The sequence below is a fragment of the Simochromis diagramma genome, unplaced genomic scaffold (genome assembly GCF_900408965.1).
Source record: "Simochromis diagramma unplaced genomic scaffold, fSimDia1.1 OVJJ01000816.1, whole genome shotgun sequence".
Taxonomy (NCBI): Eukaryota; Metazoa; Chordata; class Actinopteri; order Cichliformes; family Cichlidae; genus Simochromis; species Simochromis diagramma.
The window spans coordinates 7151681-7173714 of NW_024386908.1; the positions used below are offsets into that span (position 1 = coordinate 7151681).

The 22034-nt window shown below is 39.6% G+C and overlaps 1 protein-coding gene across 10 annotated transcripts in view; it reads left to right on the plus strand.

Annotated features, from left to right (window-relative positions):
• The first annotated feature begins 5379 nt into the window (after positions 1 to 5379).
• Positions 5380 to 22034, plus strand: part of znf800b (zinc finger protein 800b) — a 31242-nt gene continuing 14587 nt past the window's right edge. The window contains exons 1-4 of one of the 10 annotated variants that reach the window (XM_040035196.1): positions 6598 to 7076; positions 17213 to 17259; positions 17689 to 17800; positions 21085 to 21427. In XM_040035196.1, the coding sequence (XP_039891130.1) occupies positions 17744 to 17800; positions 21085 to 21427 (400 nt within the window). In that variant the 5' untranslated portion in view covers positions 6598 to 7076; positions 17213 to 17259; positions 17689 to 17743. Of the gene's footprint in view, positions 5615 to 6594; positions 8777 to 17212; positions 17260 to 17688; positions 17801 to 21084; positions 21428 to 22034 lie in introns of those variants that run through there. The other 9 variants (XM_040035195.1, XM_040035191.1, XM_040035193.1 and 6 more) reach the window with 9 other exon arrangements.

Here is a 22034-nt window from a genome sequence, read left to right on the forward strand (position 1 = left end):
ACAGGCAGTAATTAGCCATTTGCCCCTCCTCTGAGCAGTCTCTGTCCTCTGTTCTTTATGGACAGGAGTCCAAAAATGTTACGATACTTACGCACTGACTGCCTTATTCACATTCTAGCAGCAAATATCACATGTTCCTCATTTACGGGCTTTGGCGAGTGGGGTGAATTTAGAAATTCACTTATTATGTCAGTGATAATGTGGTGTCCAGTTAATATTTCTACAGTTTTACTAGTTTTTTAGATCAAAGAAAGAGTGGAAAACATTAAAACAGAGGTTATTTCTTTATTTTTTACACATTAAATGTTATTCACGTGAAATAAATCTGGAAGCACTGTGATCCGTTATTGCACATTAAACTATAAATGCTTAGTAATTTAATTTATATCAACTTCTTTGATGTGAGTAATGACCCTTCTTGAGTCCTTGCAGATGCTTGTAAAGAACAGCTGATATTTTTTCCCCCAAGACTGAGTCCGATGTTACTGTATAACCACAAAGTTTGATGATTGGAAACTGAACAAACGAACAAATCCCCACAGAAAAGCGGGGTTTTTGAAGTTCCCCGATTTAATTTTAAGAATTTATGTAGCTTTTATGTAAACTTATGGGAAGATGTTAAAATAGCCTACCATAGCGAAGTGAAGAAGAGTATGTCAACAATTGATCCCATGGCTAGATGACCACGATACCTTAATGAGACTGTACAAAAAAGAATGGTGTGTCCAAGGGGGTGAACTAAGTTTAGGCTAACACAATTGATCACATATCAAACAAGGCTGGTGCTTCAGAAATGACCTTTACAAAGACGAGCGTTTTATTAGCTCATAAATTCAGTTTTTATTTCATAAATCGGTGACCATCTTTTTCTTTCTTTGAGAAGTTCTATAGTAGCACTTTAAAACCTATATTACATTCTAAAAATACGATTTTTATAAACACTGTGTACCACAGACATGGCGAAGCTAATCAGAAATGTAGTCCACTTACCCTGAATGAAGTTCAAGTTCAAATGAAGCAACAAATATTAGCTTGATGAGGCTCGGGTGTTTACTGTTGAAACATCTGAGGTCAACACAGCTTTGAGGTATTGGGATAATTCTTTTACATTTTGCTGGGAATCTTGCTGATTTTACTTTCCAAATCTATATCATACACTTAGCAAACATCTCTCATGATCACACCAATCTTTATCTGCTCAAGTTAAGATATTTTTTTTTCTGCTGTTCTAAGTTGTAGTTGAGTACAGTACTGTGCAAAAGCTTCCCTTAATTTCTTTATATTTTGCATTTAAGGAGCCAGACTGTGGTCTATTTCATAGTCTTTCAGAGTTTTCTTTTGGACATTGGCTGCTTTTTCAAACATTTTCAGTCAAGTCGTTGTACCTGATCACTTTTAGAGCAATGTTTCATTTTATTAAGCAAATTAACAATATATTATGAATCTTTTAAGAATAAAAACATACCTGACTCAAACGATCAACCAGTGATGTGTCTACACATAATATATGATTTAGAAAAGAACCAGCTTTAAATTGTATTTTAGGGCATTATGTTACTAGCAATTTGGCATTGATAACAAAACCCATTTTTGTTTGTTTGTTTGTTTGTTTTTCTTGTGCAGCAACAACAAGGTGATAATCAAAGAGCCATTAGCCCAAAACTTGGCGTATCTCGGTGTGGTGTGCAGTGCTTACTTAAAAAATGTGAGGAAACTGTGTAGAGGATAAGTGTCCTTAGAAAACAGGAAGGAATCCAGCAACCCCTGACAAAGGAAGTGAGCGATGCATTTGGCCCTTCAGTTACTGATGCCTCGTCAGAAATTTTCTCAGTGGAACCGTGGCCAACAAGGAGCTATTCTGAAGGAAGTCAAACAAAGAAAAGGGCTGAGGTATGTCAAATTACGCAAGAAATTTTGGCTTATGGAGTAATGCATCCAAATTTAAAATCCGTGGTTCCAGTTGTCTTTAATAAGTATGCAAGAAGTGAGAAGTACAACAGTGGGTGGCTACAGCCATCTTTAAAACACGATGGAGGCTCTGTCATGGTTTGGGGCTGCATTTCGGCCATTGTTGTTGGAGATCTTGTTAAAAGTGATAGAATCATGAATGAAGAAAAGTACCATCAGACTTTTATCCATCGTGCAATACTATCTGGAAAGCACCTGATTGGCAACAGCTTTATTTTTCAGCATGACATGATCCTGCCAATGCAGTAAAAGCATACCTGCATAGAAAAACACAAAATAAAGCACTATCAGTCATGAGTTGGCCTCCCCGGGGCGCGTACCTCAACAGTTTTGATGCAGTGTGGGATCGTGTGAACAGAGAACATACCGAAAGGAAGCCAACATCAAAAGAGAAGCTTTGTCCTTCAAGAAGCCTCGAGAACTATTCCTGAAGACTACTTGAAGAAATTACAGGAAAGCTTTTCTAACAGTGTGTTGAAGAATAGAGATGGCTGTATGAAATGCTGACTTTTGAGTTCTTTAGAATTTTGCAATCTCTGTTTTTTCTTATATACTGTATTTCTAAGCATTTTTGCACATTGCAAAAAAAAAAGAAGCTGCACATATGTCATGTTTTCTCAACAAACTATAAAGAACTGAGGGGTGGCTCAAGACTTTTGCACATTATTGTATATTGAGTCAAACAGGAATGCTGCAAACTTCATTTGGTCTTTCTCATGGTAATTTTTTTGTTGTTGTTGCTTTGAAAAAAAGTAAATAAAAGGAAAAAAACTGACTTGGCAGGGAGAGGTGGGAAAACTTAAATTACACATAAAAGTGAAAGAAATCTCATAGCACTGCAATGTTATGGTCGGTTGATGTCCTGATACGTATCCCACGCATCTTAGGTGTGTCATTATCAAAGTGTCCCCACAGAAATGAGCTGCTGCGTTATTTTTTTTAACGCTCACCGTTCTTGCCTGTCCATTCAACACATTTCCTAACATCAATCTTATTTTAAAAGGAAAGATTTAAACAAGAATCAAGAAATGAAAATAGACAAAGTACAATGCACTAGGGATTAAATTGTGATAGAGCGCCATAAGGATGAAACCTGCTGTGTTAAGCCAGAATTATACATTACTGAGGCATTGGCAAGTACAGATGGTTCTCCTTCCGTATATTCTCTCTGGACATATCACTTCATCTAGTTAGATTTATATGAGCATGACATCCAGTAGGCATTTATACCTGCTGCTTTCCTCAGTGCTTTCTCCATTAATGAACCAAAATGACACACGGCGAAATACATTCCCGGCAACATTGACACCTTGTGGTCAGTTAGCTCAAACACGACCCTGAATCTCATCATCAGCCACATAATAGATCAAAAGCACTCAGGCAGAAATGTGATTCAAAACAAATGATGTTAGCCTCAAAAGAAGAAACCTGCCCTCATTTAGTCTCCTTAAACTCAGATGCTACTGCTGGTATGAGCAATTACTGCACAGGTGGTCTTCTGAATTCATAATTGCAGCAGCATGTGCACGACTTGAAGGCGCGTGAGATCCTGACACTTCTTAGGAGGCAGAACGGTCACATTAGGAAAGCAATGTACGCGTCACAAAACGCTTCATTTTCATTCCTTTGCAAGAGATGAACATAAATCTGATTATGAGGAATGTTTGGAGACTATTAGCAGTTACAATATTTGCTCACATTTAATGCCCCGTTAGAGAAAAACAAAAAGATCTTACCAGTGTCATCTGTTTGTCTTGGGAGTCCCTCTGGAAACGAGTCCCACCCTAATCTCACCAGTCCCCCCCCCCCCCCTCCAAAAAAAGGCCCACTGCTATAATTATAAACAAGCCATTTAAATTACCAACATAAACGAATTATTTGTTGTGCACAAAAAGTGTCCAAACATGTCACTAGGTGGTGTGATGAATGCAGCCTGCATGTAATTGAGAAGATAAAAGCTCTCAGCTCTATTCGACCACGGCCATGAATGCCGAGGAGTCCCCCCTCCCGCCTTTGCAAACAGCATTCTTATGATAATGGAATAATGCTGGTGCTTTAGTTAATTGTGTATAGGCGATAGTGGTGGGCACCTTTTGTTGTGGGCTCTCACGAGCTTAAAGGAAGGAGCTGGCGGGGATTATAACTCTTATGGAACTTCTTTAATTCCGCCCCCCTCTCCTTAAAACCATACTTTATTCCCACTTTGCATTCAATGTGTTGAGTGTTTTTCTTTATTTGATGTGGTCTAAGAGTTTGTCGGGTCGATTCAAGATAAGATTTCACATATGTGATGCTTATGATTTTTGCCAGTTAAATAACAGAACCCTTTATAACAGGTGTAACATAACAGTTTGTTCACAGTGCGCCCAAATCAAAGTTCTGCCCTGTTCAGGGAAAATTAGCACATTTACTTTGTTTAAGTGAGACACCTTTCTTAAGCATATCAATAGCAACACAACATGCTGACTCAAGTTCCAACTGTGAGGGGGTAAAGCTCCATTTTCACGGAAATCCCTGTATTTGTATTTAAATGGTGCATTTCAAGGCATTTAGCTTTAGTTATCAGGAAGGCTGGTTTTACCAGATCCTGACAGACTGTAACAGCCTCAAAAGCAGCTGATGGCACACTATGATAACACTGCATCACATCATACTATAAGAATGTAACTAAGATATCATAGTAGGCAAGGTATAAAGAGTAGTATAAGATTTGGAAAGGCCAGAAAAAAACTTTCTATTTATTGCAAACAATCATTTTTTTCTCTATATAAACCTGCGCTTTAAAAAGAACTCCTATTACTACCACAAAATAACCAGTATTATTAGAATACTGCTACTAGTTGGGTAACATTTTACTAATTACTTGAGCAGCAGAGCATGACTTCCCATCTTCCACATTACTTATGTATCACATAGAGCTTTTATATTCTACATTTCTTTAGCTAAATACACTGACCTGCACTGATCATACCCTCTCTTACTTACATTACTTTTATCTGCCGTCACAGTCAAATCTCTATGTTTTCTTTAGTTAGTACAGCTAGTCAACAAAACATATACATATATGCCCATTTCATGTGCACTGTAAAAATGGCTGCAATTACTACTACACAATAACTAGTTCTATTAGGCAAGGGGAACATTTTAAAATTTGCCCTTATCTAATTATTCAAGCAGCAGGTGCATAGCCCATGTTCAACATGAGTAATGCATCACATGACGCTTGCATATGCTATAATTTTTGAGCTATATATATATATATATATATATATATGTGTGTGTGTGTGTGTGTGTGTGTGTGTGTGTGTGTGTGTGTGTGTGTGTAGCTAGATAGATATGTGCCACTATCATATTCAGACATATTATGCATACAGTTATTGTTTTAGCCAGCTGGCAGCAATTAGCTTAACTACTTTACCTTTTTCTACCCTTTTTCTATTTTAATTCGCACTTGTTATTAGTGGGTGCATGAGCTCAGTAGCAAAATAGTCTGTCTGTTTAATTCATTTAGATAACCTGAAGTGATAAAATGTAGTAAAAATGCTTCCTTTATGTGACATGACTCAAATGTAAGGGGGGGTTTATTAGTAAGACCCCATGCCTGCACCAACAGGTTTGTTTTCAACTGAACTTGTCTGGAAACAAGGTAGGCGTGCAGTTACAAACTTTATTTCTCTGTTTTGCAAAAAATCATTGTAGTTTAACATATATATGTGCGAACTTAAAACAAAAAAAGCTAACCTAGCTGTATTACCTTAGAAGCTGTTGCTGGCCTTTTGCAGTTAAGCTAACTAGCTAAAGGATGCTAGGCGGGTTAAATGGCATTCATACCATTGAAAATAGTTCCAGTCTTGTATTTATATGCATCTAAAATATCACAAAACAGTTGGTTGTTTTCATTATTTGTTACAAACAAGTGAAGGAAGTTGTAATGAAGGTAGGACAGGTAAGGCTAAGTGCTTATTTGGCATAAGTTGGGAAAGCTAGTGTTTAGCAGACTAGCTAGCCAGTGACATGCCATTAGATATGTTTTAGTTAAAAAAATGTGATTATTCAACACCAACTATCCAAACAACTGAAAACATAAGCGATGTTATTGATGAGAAATGTATGATCACATTAGTGTTATTACTAATAAACTTAGTCAACAGCTGAAAAAGCTACTCATGCTTTTTTTAATGTAGTTTGAAGTCAGTATTTATAAACCAATGCCATTTGGAAATTTAAAAATAAAGTAGAAAACAACATGAAGTTGTAAGAAACCAATTTGTCATCTGGTATATTTAAGGAGATCAGTGAGAGTTGTCCTTGGAAACACATTTTTAAAAGGAGAACCTTTTACTTGTTCTCATGTATCACATATAACTTGTCATATAGTTACACAAATCTTTAAATTTAGTTGAATTCATTTAAAGAAGAAAAATAAACTCGTCAATTTTCCTTTGGAGGAAAACTTTAAGCGCACAACTGTGTTTTATGCACTTCTAAATCATATTCTGTATAAAATTGTGATTAAAAACTATAAATATTCATTTAGTAAATTAAACCGTATCACCACAAATGCGATTAACTCGTTCACGTTTGTCAGTAATTTTGGTTATTTTGGTTAATTAGTTGGTATTTTATTAAATTGGCAGTGTAAATTATTTTATCTGCCAATTTAACTTCTGGGTGGGTACAAACACCCTGGTGTACTTCGGAGTTTGCGTCGTGGACTCTTCTGGAGAGGTCTGTGTCCTCGAAAAGGTTGCGCGTTTTGGGGGATAAATCAACGCTATAACCGAGACACTGGATAAAAAGCTGGTCAATTTGTCAACTTTTTGTAATTAAAAAAGACCAAATCATCTCCCTTTTCCGTACTGTCCCTCTAAAGTGCCGATATTTTTAGCTAAAATTGGACGTAGAGGGTGCACCTTTGCGCAGAGACTGGTTTAACGCTGAGAGGCTCCTCTGGGTGCACAAAGACAGCGGCTCGCAGAGGAACTTGTTCAGAGTGAACCAGGGACGCTGGGAAGCGAAATAAACAATCTCCGGACTCGAAGTAGCAACGGTCGAGCAGTTTTATCTCTCGAAACACGCTATTCCGCCACCCATCCGAGAAAAACAAGGTAAGGACTTGGTTTAAATACGTTTCAGCGGGACTTGAGGGCTACGGAGCGGGTTAAACCTCCTTCGCTTTGGCTTCCCGAGCATGGTTGTTTTTGCAGAAAATGGCGTCATCGCCCTCTTGTTTCTGCCTGGCCGCGGCGGGGAGAGGAATAGTTTCAGAGACTTGTAGCAGCCTTTTACACGCAGCGTTTACTTCCTCAATGGTAAAATCTCCTACCGCGATGTGTTTTATTCAACAGAGACCGGTCAAAATACGGGGTTGTTCACCAATTCGCTCGGTAGAAGGACGCGCAAAGATGGAAGGGTCACCGGTCCTGTGCGCCAAGCTGCTTCTTGGAAAAGGTGCCACGGAGCCGCAAAACGCAGCGTTTCACATTCGCCGTGATATCATCCCCGGCCACTCCAGGATAATCCAAATGATCGGGGACGTTTTAGTGTTGCGGTCACGGTGGCGATGGACGGATTCGTGCGAGAGCTGCACCTTGTCTTTGTGTGTATTTTATTCGGGTTAGCTCGTTTTTACGCCGCACTCCCCTGCCATGCTGCAATAGTTACGAGGGGCCTCTCTTTAACGGCGTGAAAGGTGCATTTTATACTTGGCCTTTTCTTTGATCACGTTAAGCTGCTCTTTTGTTGCTCAAAACAGTGGCGTTTTTAGGCTGACAATATAACCGTGTAAAAGGAGATTTTCGGGGATAATGGGGGGCGATGCAAATCGTGCCATGAGAACGACGACTGCTCTGCGCTCTGGTTCGCGGTTTACCAGACGAAGATAGCCTGAATGAGGTAAAAAATAAAAGTCTTTTGAGCGAATCGCACAGTTTGCACAAAACCGGGGAAGTCCGGCGCTGCGCAATGATTGTGCTGTTGCTTTGCGCAGAGAACGGTGGCAGCTGCTGTAACCGCCGCCACCTTTTCGCCGCGATATTTTTTGTCTGTGTTGGCCAACCTTTTGTAAATAGTTGGACTCTTGGATAAAAGAGCACAATAGCATTCATGCGGGCCCTTTATGGCCTGTGAATGTGGTCCTAAGTCACACTCCGGCTGTCCTGTCTTTCGCCGTCAGCTACGTGCATGCGTCCTAGCTCTGGCCACCACACATCCACCATAGCGAGGCCACTGGGTTCCCTGTGTATACGCTCTGCTTGGTTCCTCCTGTGGCCAAAAGTCGATGACGGATCGTGTGGTGAGTGCTAGCACAGGCCACTGGGATTAAATCGAAACAACCACAAAAAATCAGCCACGGAGACTGCACATCGCTCGCTCCGTGCACATTTTTATTAAGTTTCCTGAGTTATGCAACCGCATCCCCGTAGAGCGAACTGCTCATCCGCCTTTATTTACTCGTCCCCCGCCGTCGGATGGATATTTCTGTGGTAATATCTGGTGAATTGGACCAGTCCCTGTGGCGACGACACCGAATTAGGAAGATATGTCATTTGCAAATCACCCAGTGCCATTTGCGTCACAGCCCGCGGCCTCGCACGCCCATGGGGGGCGATGGAGTTGCAAATGGAGACTGTGTGTGTGTGCTGACGCTGCCCCAGCTGAACGAGAACCAATAGACACGGACTCGGGCGGCAACAATCGCCGTGCGCTTTCACTCTCCAGTAGTGCACCGACTTGGATTTCGTATAAACACGGAAGATCGCGCCGTTTATTCGAGATGGTTATGTTTCCATCGCTCTCCCTGGGATGCGTAAGTGGATGCGTACACACACTGGTTAAACCTGCTACAGGGCTCGACAGGCCAGTCGGAGAGGAGTATATCCGTCCGGTCCTTTCCTCATGGTGCTCGGTGCATGTGGCTATTGTGAACTCGCTCATGTGGATACACGTCTTTTCTACTGGATCGCGATGATATGGCCGTGAAGCATTTATGAACAGCGCAGAGAATGGGGTTGGATTATGATTCGGACACTGGATAAGCACTCGCTCGTTTTTTAGTAACATCCACGGCGCGCCACGCGTTTCTGGTTTGGAGATGAGCATGGCGTTTTTACCCAGGAACGTTTTATTTGTTGCCGTTGCGCTTTGGGGCACTGCGCATGGTTTGATCGGCCAGACCGAACAAGAGAACTAAGGCATAAAGTCGTGAAACGGTGATAATGTCAGCTACAGAATCCTTTATAAGATACTGTTGTGCAGTAAAGTCAGTTAAATCACTCTTTTCTAAGCAGTTTTCGAATGTAACGGAAATGCGTGAGCTTTACACGAATTTTGCAGCGATGTCAACATACAGGATTTTGATTCGTGAAATTAATTAATAATATTATCTCATATTACCTGAATTTTTTTACCTGACTAACCCCCACCTATGTGTTTACATTGAGTTTTTTTTACATAGTTTTTTTTACTGTGCAGTTTCCACTTCCTGTACTTTTATTTAAAAAAAACAAAAGGTTACAGATCAGTAGAGGTTGCTCCCTGTGCTGTGAAACATGTTCCCTAAAGCACAGATGCCACCCTGAGGTAATGGAGTGATATAGGAATCTTTTCTTCTTTGACAGTTTAAAGCTCCCAACTTTGAACTTGCAGGTGGCTGTTATTTCAGTATTTGATTAACTGAAAACTTATTTTGCACTGCATGCTGTCAGAACCTGGCTGCACTGCCCCCTATTGCCTCTGTTTTCTCTATTGCCCTCTGTTCAAGCTGTGACACAGTGCATGAGTAACTTTGACAGAATAGAGATGGTCAGTCTAACCTTCGGGAGTGACATGAATGGGTAAGAAGGCCATGAGTTTAGATAACAAAGTGGGCGACAGAGGACTAAAATAAAAAGGAGGGTTAGTCTGAAGTTGACAGAATTGTTCTTCATGAGCAACCACTATATATTTGTTATTCCCTGTATTATATATTGTTTCATATTACTTTTATATTTGCCATTTTTTTTGGCAAATCTTTTAACTACCTCAGCTTGGCCTCCATTCATTTTATTCTAGGTGTTTATTTCTTTTTAGCAGCTTGAGATAAGAACAGCAGCCAAGACTGCCTGGCTTTCTTCCTTGCTGAGGCACCACAGGTATCTTGGTTTTCACCAGTGTGGATGCTGACTGCAACAGTTAAATGACGTCACTGTATGATTCAGTCAGGTTAATGATGTAGTGTTGTGTTCAGTCTCTGAGTCAGCTTGTCAAACCAGTGTGCAAGTTCAGTCAGTCAACAAGCCTTTTTACCTGCCAGTCACACACCACAGTAGAAACACAGCAAAATATCCATTCAGCCAGGAAACAAGATAATCAATTTCAGCAAAACGGCCAGCAAGCTAGGTAGTAAGTTAACTAGTGAGCCAGAAAACTGTGGTGGAGTATTTCGAGTCTACAAACCAATTAAATACACTAGGGAAACGTATTTTGCAGTGTTCATGGTAAAGGCAAGCACAGTTTTCAGTAGATATCAATCTGTCAACAACAAAAAAAAAAGACTTTTTACCTATTGTGATAGAAATATCTGACTAGAACAGTTGTTCAAGGCTGTTGTCACAACAGTGTTGCCTCATTACAGAGTAGGGTGGGATCTCAGGTGATCTGTGTGTGTTTTGGATTTCATAGATTGTTGCTTTCTTTCTTTGCCATTCATTGTTGACATCACCCTCTTTGGGGCTTGTACTTAATTATACATTTATGTGTGATTTTTAAAGCCTTGATATGAAGTAGACTATGCACTGTGCATCCACACCTGGCCTGAAAATGCCCATTATGCATCTCTTGTGGTTTTATTTATTTAAATCTGTGTCTGTGCTCCCTTTCCATGCTTTGCTGCTGCTGCATCTCTTTATGTTGCTCTAATCTGCTGTGTGCTTGCTTTGAATTAAGGCTACACGATGTCCTGTGGAGAATTCATTTCATATCTGGTTTGGTCTAATTCAGCTGTTGTGTGTACTGCCACCGAGTGTGCCTTTAAAGGGTGTCCTGGCTCAGTTGGGTTGATGAAAATGATGACATGAAAGCAAGTCAAGATATTAAGTTTGAGTAAACTTTGCTGTGCAATGATTTCTGGGCGAGAATGAAGTTGCTGCTGGGGAGAATGAGTCTGTTTAATAACTCAGCTGGTGTGGTTGTGGTGGTATCGCTCAGGTATTTTCCCATTTGCAACCAAAACATTGTAGAGAATGATTTCTTTCCACAGTGATTAATGTTTGTGAGTTTCAGTAACACATCAAGACCAACTGGTGTGTGCATGTATATGAGATCCCATATGTTCCTGGGCAGCAACCTGTTAATGCTATCACACAGGATGTTACTGTAACACACAGTGAGATCAGTTAATCATATTTGAATGTGAATGTTTATTTTCTGTCACCAGTACCTTTCTTGAAGTGAGAAACTCCACCGAATTTATCTAAGCTTGTTTTAGTGTTACAGTTAGAGGGACTATTTTGCAGTTGTACAGATATGTCTCCAAAAATGTTGGGACACTGTGTAAAATGTCAATATACACAGATGCCTCAGTCTTAAATGCTTGTCCACCACAGGGCCATGAAGGCGATATAGAGGGTGAAACACAAACTGGACAGCTTTCAAGTCTTTTGCAGTCATAACAAATATTTCTTTTGACATTGGGAGAAACTCCAATCAAGCACAGGGAGAACATATAAGCTTCACATAGAAAGGCCACATCTAGCCATCCAGTTTGAACAGGAACACTCTTGGTGTCATGCAAAATGTTAAGTAACAGGACAGGGGGATAAAATTTGGAAAAGTTGTGGAGGTTGAACAGATTCGTTTTTGAGCAGTTTCAGAGTAAGACGTCTCAATCTAAGATACTTTGGGATTTCCATCATCTGTTGTACATGTTATCGTTAATTAATTCAAACACTTTGGAGAAATCAGTGTATGCAAGGTACAAATAAAAAAATCAAATAAAATTTGGTTGCGCCAGCAGCAGTGCATTAAAAGCAGATTCAGTAGTGAAACTCACTGTGTGGGCTCAGGAACGCTTCCAGTAACCGTTCTCAGTGAACACAGTATGTTGCTGTATCCACAGTTGCAAGTTGAAACTGTCATGTATAAAAACAAAACAAAACATTTATCACAGAACATTACATTTCTATTAGGCTAATTTTAGCTTATGTTAAGAGTTGTTAGACAACTGCAACCTGCTGTTTTATTTTTATTATTATTTTTGCATTGCGTTAGTTTTTCTTCACCTTCCTCTCACACATTGTGTGTGTGTGTGTGTATGTGTGGAGCTGACAGGAGACAGCTGAAGTGCAATAATATGAATTGAGTTAATGAGGACACCTTATGTTACTCAAGTCCAGTAAAAGCTTTCCAGCAAGAGTTACACCAAACCAACGTCCTTCCAGCTTCTACCCTGTGTAACGTCTCTGACTGAGACGGAGAGCTTTGAGCTTTTCAGTCATGCCAACTTATTTGAGGAGAGTTTGTGGTAAAGTGTAAAACTTCTGGAAATATTCAAGAAAAGCTGCTGGTGTAGTAGGTGTGAAACACCTCCGAACTATTCTTTTTTTTGCTGTTAACATCTTCTGTGGTACATTAGCTCCCACTCTGGTTGATTGTGTGGTGAAGTGAACACAGAAAATCAGAGAACTGAATTGAACAGATAGGTAGGTAGGTTGATTGATAGATATCAGTGACAACATGGGACCTACGAAAAAGATCAATACAACAGATCCAAATACTGGATTGCCGTATTCTTGATCAACATCCTGCTTTTTCTGGGGCCCAGCTCACCTTGAAACCTGTTAGTAGCGCACATTTCAAAAGCCAGCATCCTGGGAACATTGGTGCATGTGACATGCTTAACTTGCACCTGTGCAAAGGTACTGGTAGTTAAACCAATTGGTTTCACTACTCAGAGTGCTGTTTAAAGGAAGAGGTGTCTTTCCCTGTCCTTCAGTCAGACTTTCAAAGTATAGATGTGGAGAAAAATTTGGAGATTTTGGATAGTGATACTTTTGGAAAACATGAGGCGGCCAAGTGGACCTCCTCCAAGTGGATGTCCTCTTCCTATATACATATTGCACATTTTCGAGAATACAAGCAATAAAGGGAAAGGGTCACCACCACCGTATATAAACTGTCCATTCTGTGATTCACTGTGTGGAAAGTGTTTACATTCAAGCAGCGCACAATATCACTGCCTCCATACTGTGCTGTAGTCATTATTGGTATACCTGCCAGCAGCTAGCATCATGTCAGTGTATAGAGTTCGTCCATTAGGAGGAAGTCTTCTCCAGCGGCCACAAGAAATGACTAGTAGATCATGATTGCTGCCATCTATCTAATGGCTGTGGCGCTACATAAGCAGTACATCTTATAATAATGCACACTTAGATGTTTAAATATTATGTAGCAAATATTTCTTTATCTGCTATACCATAAAAAGCTGAGGTTTCTCTGCAGCATGGAAAAAGTTATTTTCTTCTGTTGTGAATTTACCTTATCTATTTTCTCTCAAAAGGAAAATTACGATTTTTCTCCTAAAATAAGAGATGTTCCCAGATGGGAAACTCAGTTTACAAATTGGATTCATCATAGTATTAACAGAATTCACTATGGATTGCCGCTAGAGCTGAAACTCACACTCAGGTGTAATTTGTGAACTACTGAGCAATGGATGCCTGCTTGTTTTGCTGGGAATGGGTATACTGGAGTATTTGAATTGAAATTTTACAGCTGGAAATGGTAATGGTACTCAGGCAGTGAGTCATACTAGCCAGGTAGTGGGTGATTTGTTCAGAGTTATATTAGTATATAGGAGAGGAGAAGAGTTGAGCACTTATTTTTAGAATATAAGAAACATGTGATTAATTCTTAAGATTGTCAGCTTTGAGACTGTATTTCCAAGTGCCTCAGGCAATTTAGTCCCAGCTCAGCCTTTCATTGCAAACACAAGCTCATATCATTCATCTTTTTTTGCATTATCAGCTATTGTTCAGCAGTTGTTTATCAAGGACTGTTCTGAGGAGGATGGAAGGAAATGCCTTTTTCAAACCTGTTTCTTCTTTATTGATCTTTTGAAATTGGTCTTACAGCATTTGTGGAGCATCGTTTTCTTTCTGAGAGACAATTTCACAGAGCATCACTGTACTAGATGTACAATGCATAGTTTTCTCAACAGATAATGTTTTTTTTAAACATGAAAGGTGAGGATAACAATAATCACGGCTGCCAATATATTTAAAAGGTAAACATTAGTATACATTAGAATGGAGTGAAAGATGATTGATGGCCCCAAAAGTAGAATTGTAGAACTACTTAAAATATCTGACATTTTGATAAATGTGAGGAAAATAACGTGATTTTAGGCCAATGTGCTAACCATGCTAATATCGCCATTTCCAGTCTGAGCCACATTGGCGTCATTACCAGAGTCATAACACGAATCAGTCCTTCATAACCACCTCTGTCTGTTGCCATACAAATGTGAGAGTCCCCTGTGTGTTGTTGACATGTGTGTTGTTAAAGGTGTTTGTTTTCAGCCTTTGCAGTACATGATGCCTCTTTAAGGTATCAGTCACACAGGCCTAGAGACTGGTCAGTGAGTAACTGACATCCAGCAGGTCACCAACTGATCTCTAGGACTCAATGACTGGAGCCTAAGGCAGTGTCCACGCCGGGTGGTACGGTCAGCTCCAGCAGACTGGGAAGAATGGCGTTATTAGCTGGAGTTATCAGTTATTAGGTGCTGCTAGTCTTGGGTCGAGATGTGTGTCTGTTTTGATACTATGGTATATTCAAATATGTAGATAAACTTATGTGTCAATTTGCTGTATAGTACTTGTCTTGTAGATGTGATTGGAAAACGGTAACAAACATTTCTGATAGTTCTAGATTTAGTATGAAACTCAGATGCTTAGATAATTTCGAGTGACAGAAACTTGTAATCTGTGTTTGTTTTCTGTAATAATATATTCGTATTCAGGATAGTAGACTGCTTGAATGCATCCCAGCATGCATTAAGTGAAACACTGAGAAACACCTTAAGCAGGTCATCAGGGGCCACTGAGCTAATGGATTAGCACAAAATAGATAGCCAGTTTTTCTTAAATGCATACTAAGACCAATGTAGGGTTCCTCACCAGTATTAGATGTTTTTAGACTTTTCACAAACATGGTGTACAAATTACACTCAGGAAGATCAAGGATCTTTATTTGCTGAGCAGTGAAGGATAGGAGGGGGATAAGTCCACAGTGGCTTCAAATTTAGCACTGCCTTTATATGTTGTATTAACTAAGGTTAACTTTACTATTTTTTTTTTAAATAAAGAAACAGAAATTTTAAATGAGCTTGTTTCCTTACTCACCAGTAGTCGGCAGGGTAGACAGACTTTCCGGTCAAAGTCCTCATTTCCCATTATAGTTAATGGCTGGTGTTAATCTCCCTCCTGATAAAAATAGAGCTTAACTGGGTAGGTGCATGATGTATTAATATGCCTGCTCTTAATTTTAGTCGAAAATACATAAATTTAATTGAATAGTTCTGTTAGAAATTCTGACTTTGTTACTGTTGACCTGTAGCATCCATGCTGTCCTTTACTTTTTTTTTTTAGATAGACAAGATAAAAACAAATGCATTCCCACAGACTGACATTTTCTATGTCTCCAGCCATGGCTCCACTCTAGTTGAGCTCATCTGTTAAGTAGCTGCTCCATTATTGCAAGTATCCTCTGCTGTGGCATTATTGCATAGTGCTTGACTGGTTCATCATTAGTGCTAAAAGTCGGGATCCAGAGATGAAAAGGCGTGCTGTGGTTCTTAACGATGCCTGGCACACTAGAAATGTAAATTCAGGAACAATCTATATATAAAGTCTCTCTCTCTCTCTCATCCTCTCTCGCCCTCTCTCTCTCCCTCTCTCTCTCTCTCTCCCTCTCTCTACATATATATATATATGATAATATATATATTTATAGAGTTTATTGATAATTATAGAAAGCAACATCGTTGCATTGATGGTTAAGAACAGCAACTCGCCTGCTGTTCTTGCCCAGCCACGGCATATTTTGCCCCACTCTTTTGCATTGAGAGGTGTGTTGCGTTGTGACAGCTGTATTCAAGCCCTTGGTCTTGTAGAAAACACTATAAAACTTTTAAACTAAAAAACCCCATTTTCATTACATGCTTTGTCTCCCTCTGCTGGAGTTTCAGTAGCAGTTAAAGTGTTTCTGAGTGGGGGACATGCCTGTACATGGGACAGCGTGCTTTGACATTGGCTTTGTCTTGAAGCATTCGGGGCCCCCGCTGCATCTACTGACACAACTGTCGCTGTTTGCCTAATGTCCCTTTCCCTGTAGTTGAAGGTCATAGTGATTAATTTCAGAATATTAGTTTCAATACTTAATAAACTTAGTATAAAATCTCAAAATCTTCGCTACTACATCTTTGCTTCAGGCATAGAGTTGATGTGATCTAATTTCAGTTGGTGATCTGTGCTTTCCCTTCTTGATATTCATCTAATTTGTTTTGTGTTTCCTTGCTGTCTCTTAAATCCAAATTACCACAAATTTGGGATGCTCATAGTATGTCATATCCAAACTGCTTCAAGCCACTGTCACTTGCAGCACCTTATTAGTTCAACATTGGACTCTTCATACATTTAAAACTTGTCCTCTGGCAAAAAACAACAAAAGTCACTCTGCAGATTGCAGTGACAGCTAACGTAGGCTTCTTGTTGTTAGATCTTATGGCGAAAGATGGCAAATTTTGGAAAAGTGAGGTTGTTCAGCATGTGCCTCTGAAGCTGGATGATCTTATGTTAAAAAAATACGTCCAGTAATATGGTGTCTAAATGACCACTAGAGGGCAGCAACTCATACTGTTTCACACCTAAATCTGTAATACAAAGCTATGGTAGATTTGGTGTGATACAGAGCAACCAATGAAAAGTATCTTTACAGCATCCACAACAATTTGGCACTGCAGTTCTCAGTCTGACTCATAAAGGACTCAAGTGGCTAACTCATTCAAAACCACTGGCTCTGCACTTCCACCAATACAGTTCCTGTATCAAAAGGAAACTTGTAACAAAACAAAGCCCACTTAAAAGCAGTTTCAGATTCCACACACCCAGTATCTATATTAGACCTTGTTATGGGTGTGTTTTCTACATGTTGTATTGTAACTTATGTGGCTGTGTTTAAGAAGTGAAACTTTTTTTTCTACCAGTTTTCTTACAGATTCTTGATTTGGACACCACAGTGTTGCAAAAATGGGTAAAAATAGAGATGGTGCAAATCATGTAGTGTATTGGTTCATGGTAACATTGCAGACTGTTCTCATCAACTTTCTGTAAAACTCCCACATTTTCTGAAGACTAACGCATGTGGAAGATGATATTAAATGGGCAACATTGGTAGCATTTTATTTAAAGTTTAGATTGTGTGACTTACAATTCTTTCACTAGTCTGCTCCACTGATGTTGATAATGTATCATGGTAAAGCTTTGTGTAATCTGCACACAAACAATCCTTTACAAATGTATTGCAAGTGTACATCTGTAAATAAGAAAACAGTGCACAGTTAAGATATGAGAAACTATAATTTGTTTAATTCTTTAGACAGCTTTTCATGCTTTAGTGGCTCTTCCAGCAGAAGGTAATTCTTTCAGTCCAGTTCTTGGCTCATGTGGAGTGTTGTTGCAGGTTACAGGTGTATGCTGGTAGTGAACGTGTGGGGCAGCAGGCCAGTCTTGGCAGCATGGTGAAGGCCCAGAAGTCAGCTGGGAGGAAGAGCTCTAACTGTCCCCGCAGACAGGTACTGGACAAAAGAAAATCTAACAATGCCTGTCTGATTGTAAAGTCACACTTCATTTATGTTAGACCCAAATGAAACCTAACCTATTATTGAAATAACTCCTGCCACATGTTACAAAATTTACTGGATGTGAACTAGGGAAAACTTGAATTCTGTCCTTATATATTTCCCTTTAAGTACCCTCTTTTGTTTGTCCTAGCCCCTGTGTTGTTTGTGTTTTTTTTTGTAGCATGTGTATTGTGCCTGCAGTCATTACAGTGTGCACTCCCTATGCCACAGCCTTTGCATATGGGAAATAGGAATTGTACAGATACACCAGGTAATACAATTAGTATTTTTATTGTGAAAAAGAGAAAATGTGTCAGTGATTGTGTTACAATAGAAGCTTATTTGCAGTCTAGACAAGGATATTTAGACGGCCGGGCAATTTGGAGAAAAAAAAACAACAGTCAATACGACAAAGTGCAGAGTCTTAGCTTTAATTTGAGTTGTTTTTCATCACTGGGGAGGATAGTTTAGGAGCTGTAGCCCTTTAAACATAATGCCAACATTTAGGGGTTTAAAAATAAATCAGACATAAACTAAATCATGTTATATGTTCTAGCCTGGCGGTCAATCTCAACACTCTTTGTATCTACACCAGTGAATCTAGTAGGTCTGCCCTTTCAGCAAGTGAAATGCAGCTCAGTCAGGCTGAGATTATGTAACAACGACTCCACGCAAGGACTTTCTTCACCCTGAAAAGCTTTTTGGGTGCTCTGGCCACTTGTTAAGGATTATTGTCCCGCTGAACGATGATAGGTTGTCTGTTGTGTTTCAGCATGTTTGCCTGAATATGTTTAGCAGTGTTTCTTTTTCATCTGTCAAGTCGTTTAATTATCAATAAATTCTTGTGTACCAGCTCTGCTGACAGCAAAGCATGACATCACCATGTTTGACAAATGAGGTGCTATACTGAGGGTCATAAGCTGTTCCTTTTGTCTTATTTCTGCATGTTTGTTTTTTCATAATTTTGATATAGATGCATTGTTGTAGAGTTCTGTTCCAAGAATTCTTGCCAAAATTTTGTGTCTTTTGGCGAACTGACACTTTACTTTGTGAGGATTCTGTGTATTTTGCACGTTTTTTGAAGCTCAACTAACATCTTCTTTACTTTTTCACTCTTCACGTGTTCATTTTCTCAATAACAAGAAGCCTCACTGCGTTGCAGGACACAAAATCTTTAGTAGTGTTTTTGAAATTTTGCAATTCAATCGCCTTATTAAAGGGGCTATATCTCAAACAATTCTTTTAGTACCACTGTAAACCCTATTAATATGTAGTTTTCATTATTCTGTTTTGATTCGGTTTGCTGATGCGCAGAGCCCAAGCAGTAACCAAAAACTGTAAATGCCCATATGCAAATCTACAAATCATTAGAGCCCTGCATCTTTTTTTTGTTGAAGTTATAGACCTCATGATTAAATACCATTCATCGTGTGATTAATGACATATTGCTGTCAATATCCATATGAAAATCAGTCTTGTTAAATAATCGTCAGACTGATTTATCTGTGATTTTTTTTTTTTGATACCGCTTTCACCTGTTCGTTTTATTCTTTATTCCACATGACATTTTTTTAAGGAGTGGAATTTCATAGCCCACCCACCTACTCTAATCAGTCTTCTTTCTTGTGCTTTGTGCTCACCACTTTCCATTGAAAATGAATCATGAATAGTTGACTGATTGACTGGCAGATGAATTGAAATTCTAAGTGAATGGTGGCACTCCCTGATGTTTTTTTTTTTTTCAGCTCACGATGGTGATTTTTTCCCTCTTTTTCTTAAAGTAAAAACTTACTGTGTTCACTGGGTTCATTAGGTTATGTGTGTATTGCACAAATGGGATATTTTTTGGGCTATTTTGCAGCTATTTGTTTATGCCATGAGATGGCAATGTATGTCTTTGTGCCTTAGTGTCCAACTGGCCCACTTGTCCTGTGGTGATGTGCTGTAATGTAGTTAATGTGGAGTCATTTATCCCTCTTCAAGGACAGCGGGGACACGAGGAGTTAGCGAGGCAGACACAGACAGAGAGGGAATGAGGATAAATTGGTGGGTGGCAGAGGAGCTAAGATTGGGGACTTGGATAGAAAGGAGGTCTGGTTAAGAGACATAAATACACACACAGACAAACATACTGTGTGTGCACACATTGAGGAGTTGATGGGGAGTCACTTATCTGCTGGGGGGTAGCTGTGTGAGACAAGGTTAATGTTCCTCTACAAAATTTCTGGATGCTCAGGAGACGTGTGCGCAGAGACGTATACACAGCCAGCTGTTGTGGTCCTTCATTCTGCCCAACAATTGGCATTAATTCAGGACAAAGACAGCTACTAATTTACTAATTCTAATTTACTTGTCTATGAATAAGTTTCAAATTTTGTGTGCACGTGTTTTATGCATGAATTTTCAGTCTTCATTAGGTAACATTTATAATTTCAAACTATTTTTTAAATTCTTGCCCATATGGAAAAGAAATAGTAAAATCTTATAAAAGACTTGCATAAGATGTGGCCTACTTCATATAGTGAATCATATAAGGCTTATATGATTTACTCATGAAAGTGGCCACTTTCTCATTACTTTCATATATTGTTTTAGTAAGTATCCAAAACGTACAAGTTTCATTTATATAATTTTTCAAGGGATCTTATATCTGTTTTCACTTTTGTATGCTTTTCATACAAGTTTCACACAAGACAGATACAAACTTTATAAGATTTATATATATCTTTTCCATATGAGTGGACTCTGCTAGAGTAGCTTTGTAGGATACACTGATTAAAATAATCTTTATTTACTATGCACTAGACCTTGGTGCAGCCCTTTATATTCATCCACTGTCTAAAACAAGCCAACTTTCTTCTAATTTGCTTCCCTTTGCAAACAGAACCTTTTATCAGGGGTGCATTCCTGAGACGAACCTATTAACTATAAAGAAGTTATTTAAAGCTTTTGTCTCATAAGCAGTCCCACATATGCTAGTATCCACCACTGCAGTGGCTTGCCCTTTTTACCTACAGTGTTAGTCACTTTCCCTTTGACAGCTACTATCTAAAGCAGTTAAAGATTTTTTGGATTTGTCTCCCTCCAGTGGTTGCATATATATCACAGTGGCAGGCAGCAATTCTTGCTGCTGTCCACAGTACCCACAGGAGCATGGAGATTACAGTGGCTTTAATTATAAATGCAGTCAGTTTTATTTGTGTGTCTTATATTGTCATGTCTGGCTTTCTTGTCAGAGTGGTGTTCAGCCAGAGATGGAGGGAGGCCAACTCCATTCGGACACCCAACATCAACAGGTGCAACCCAGACATGGAGATCAGTGCTCTGATCAGCTCCATCTTCAGACCTCTGCTTCAGCTGAGGCGCTGCCGGTGAAATGGGACCAGAAGGAAACTCCAGTGGATGTTCAGGAAAGGGGCAACTCTGCTGGACAGCACCAGGGTAAGCCTCTGTGGAAGCCCATTCCCCCTCTACTGCCTGAGCCTCATAGGAACACTACCACTGAGACCAGGGACCAGAGCTGCCAGACTGAGGAGCAGTTTCTGCAGACGAGTGCCTGCAAACATGGTCAGAACACAGGTGAGTATGACTGTTGTGTGCAGACTCAAGCTGTTGCACTTAAGGTTTTGAGTCGTCCGTTTATCCCATTCTCATGAGCTCATTGTTTGAGGAAAGGGTATGGGAAAATGTAGCACAACCGTTTGCTTGGTCTCATGGATGAATTGATAGATGTTGCTGGTCAGAGCTACATAATTCAAGAATAAGACAAATGTTCAAAAGGACAAAATTCAAAGGGTTAAAGGTCAGCTAAATCAACATCAGTATGTTTTGCAAAAACACTTTTCAGGGCAGTGTTTAACACTATAAAAGAAGAACAGACGAGGCTATTGTTACCACTTTTGTCATTTGGTCTGTTGCATTAGTCTTTTTGCTTTCCTTCAAGTTCTTCACCAAGTATATTAGTAGTCTGGACAGACATGGCTGTAAACTGCAGCATGGCTGGCTGGCATACAACCTCATGGTGGGAATTTTAGTCTTCACTCTGCACTACTCGCTGCTTTGATTCATCCACCTACAGGCTAAAACTGTCTGTCAGCCTCCTGTCAGGGCGCTGGAGTAAGGCTGGACTCCAAAGTCAAAGTGAATGTTTTGTTTATACACAGAAAATGGGAACTGCCTTTGGCTT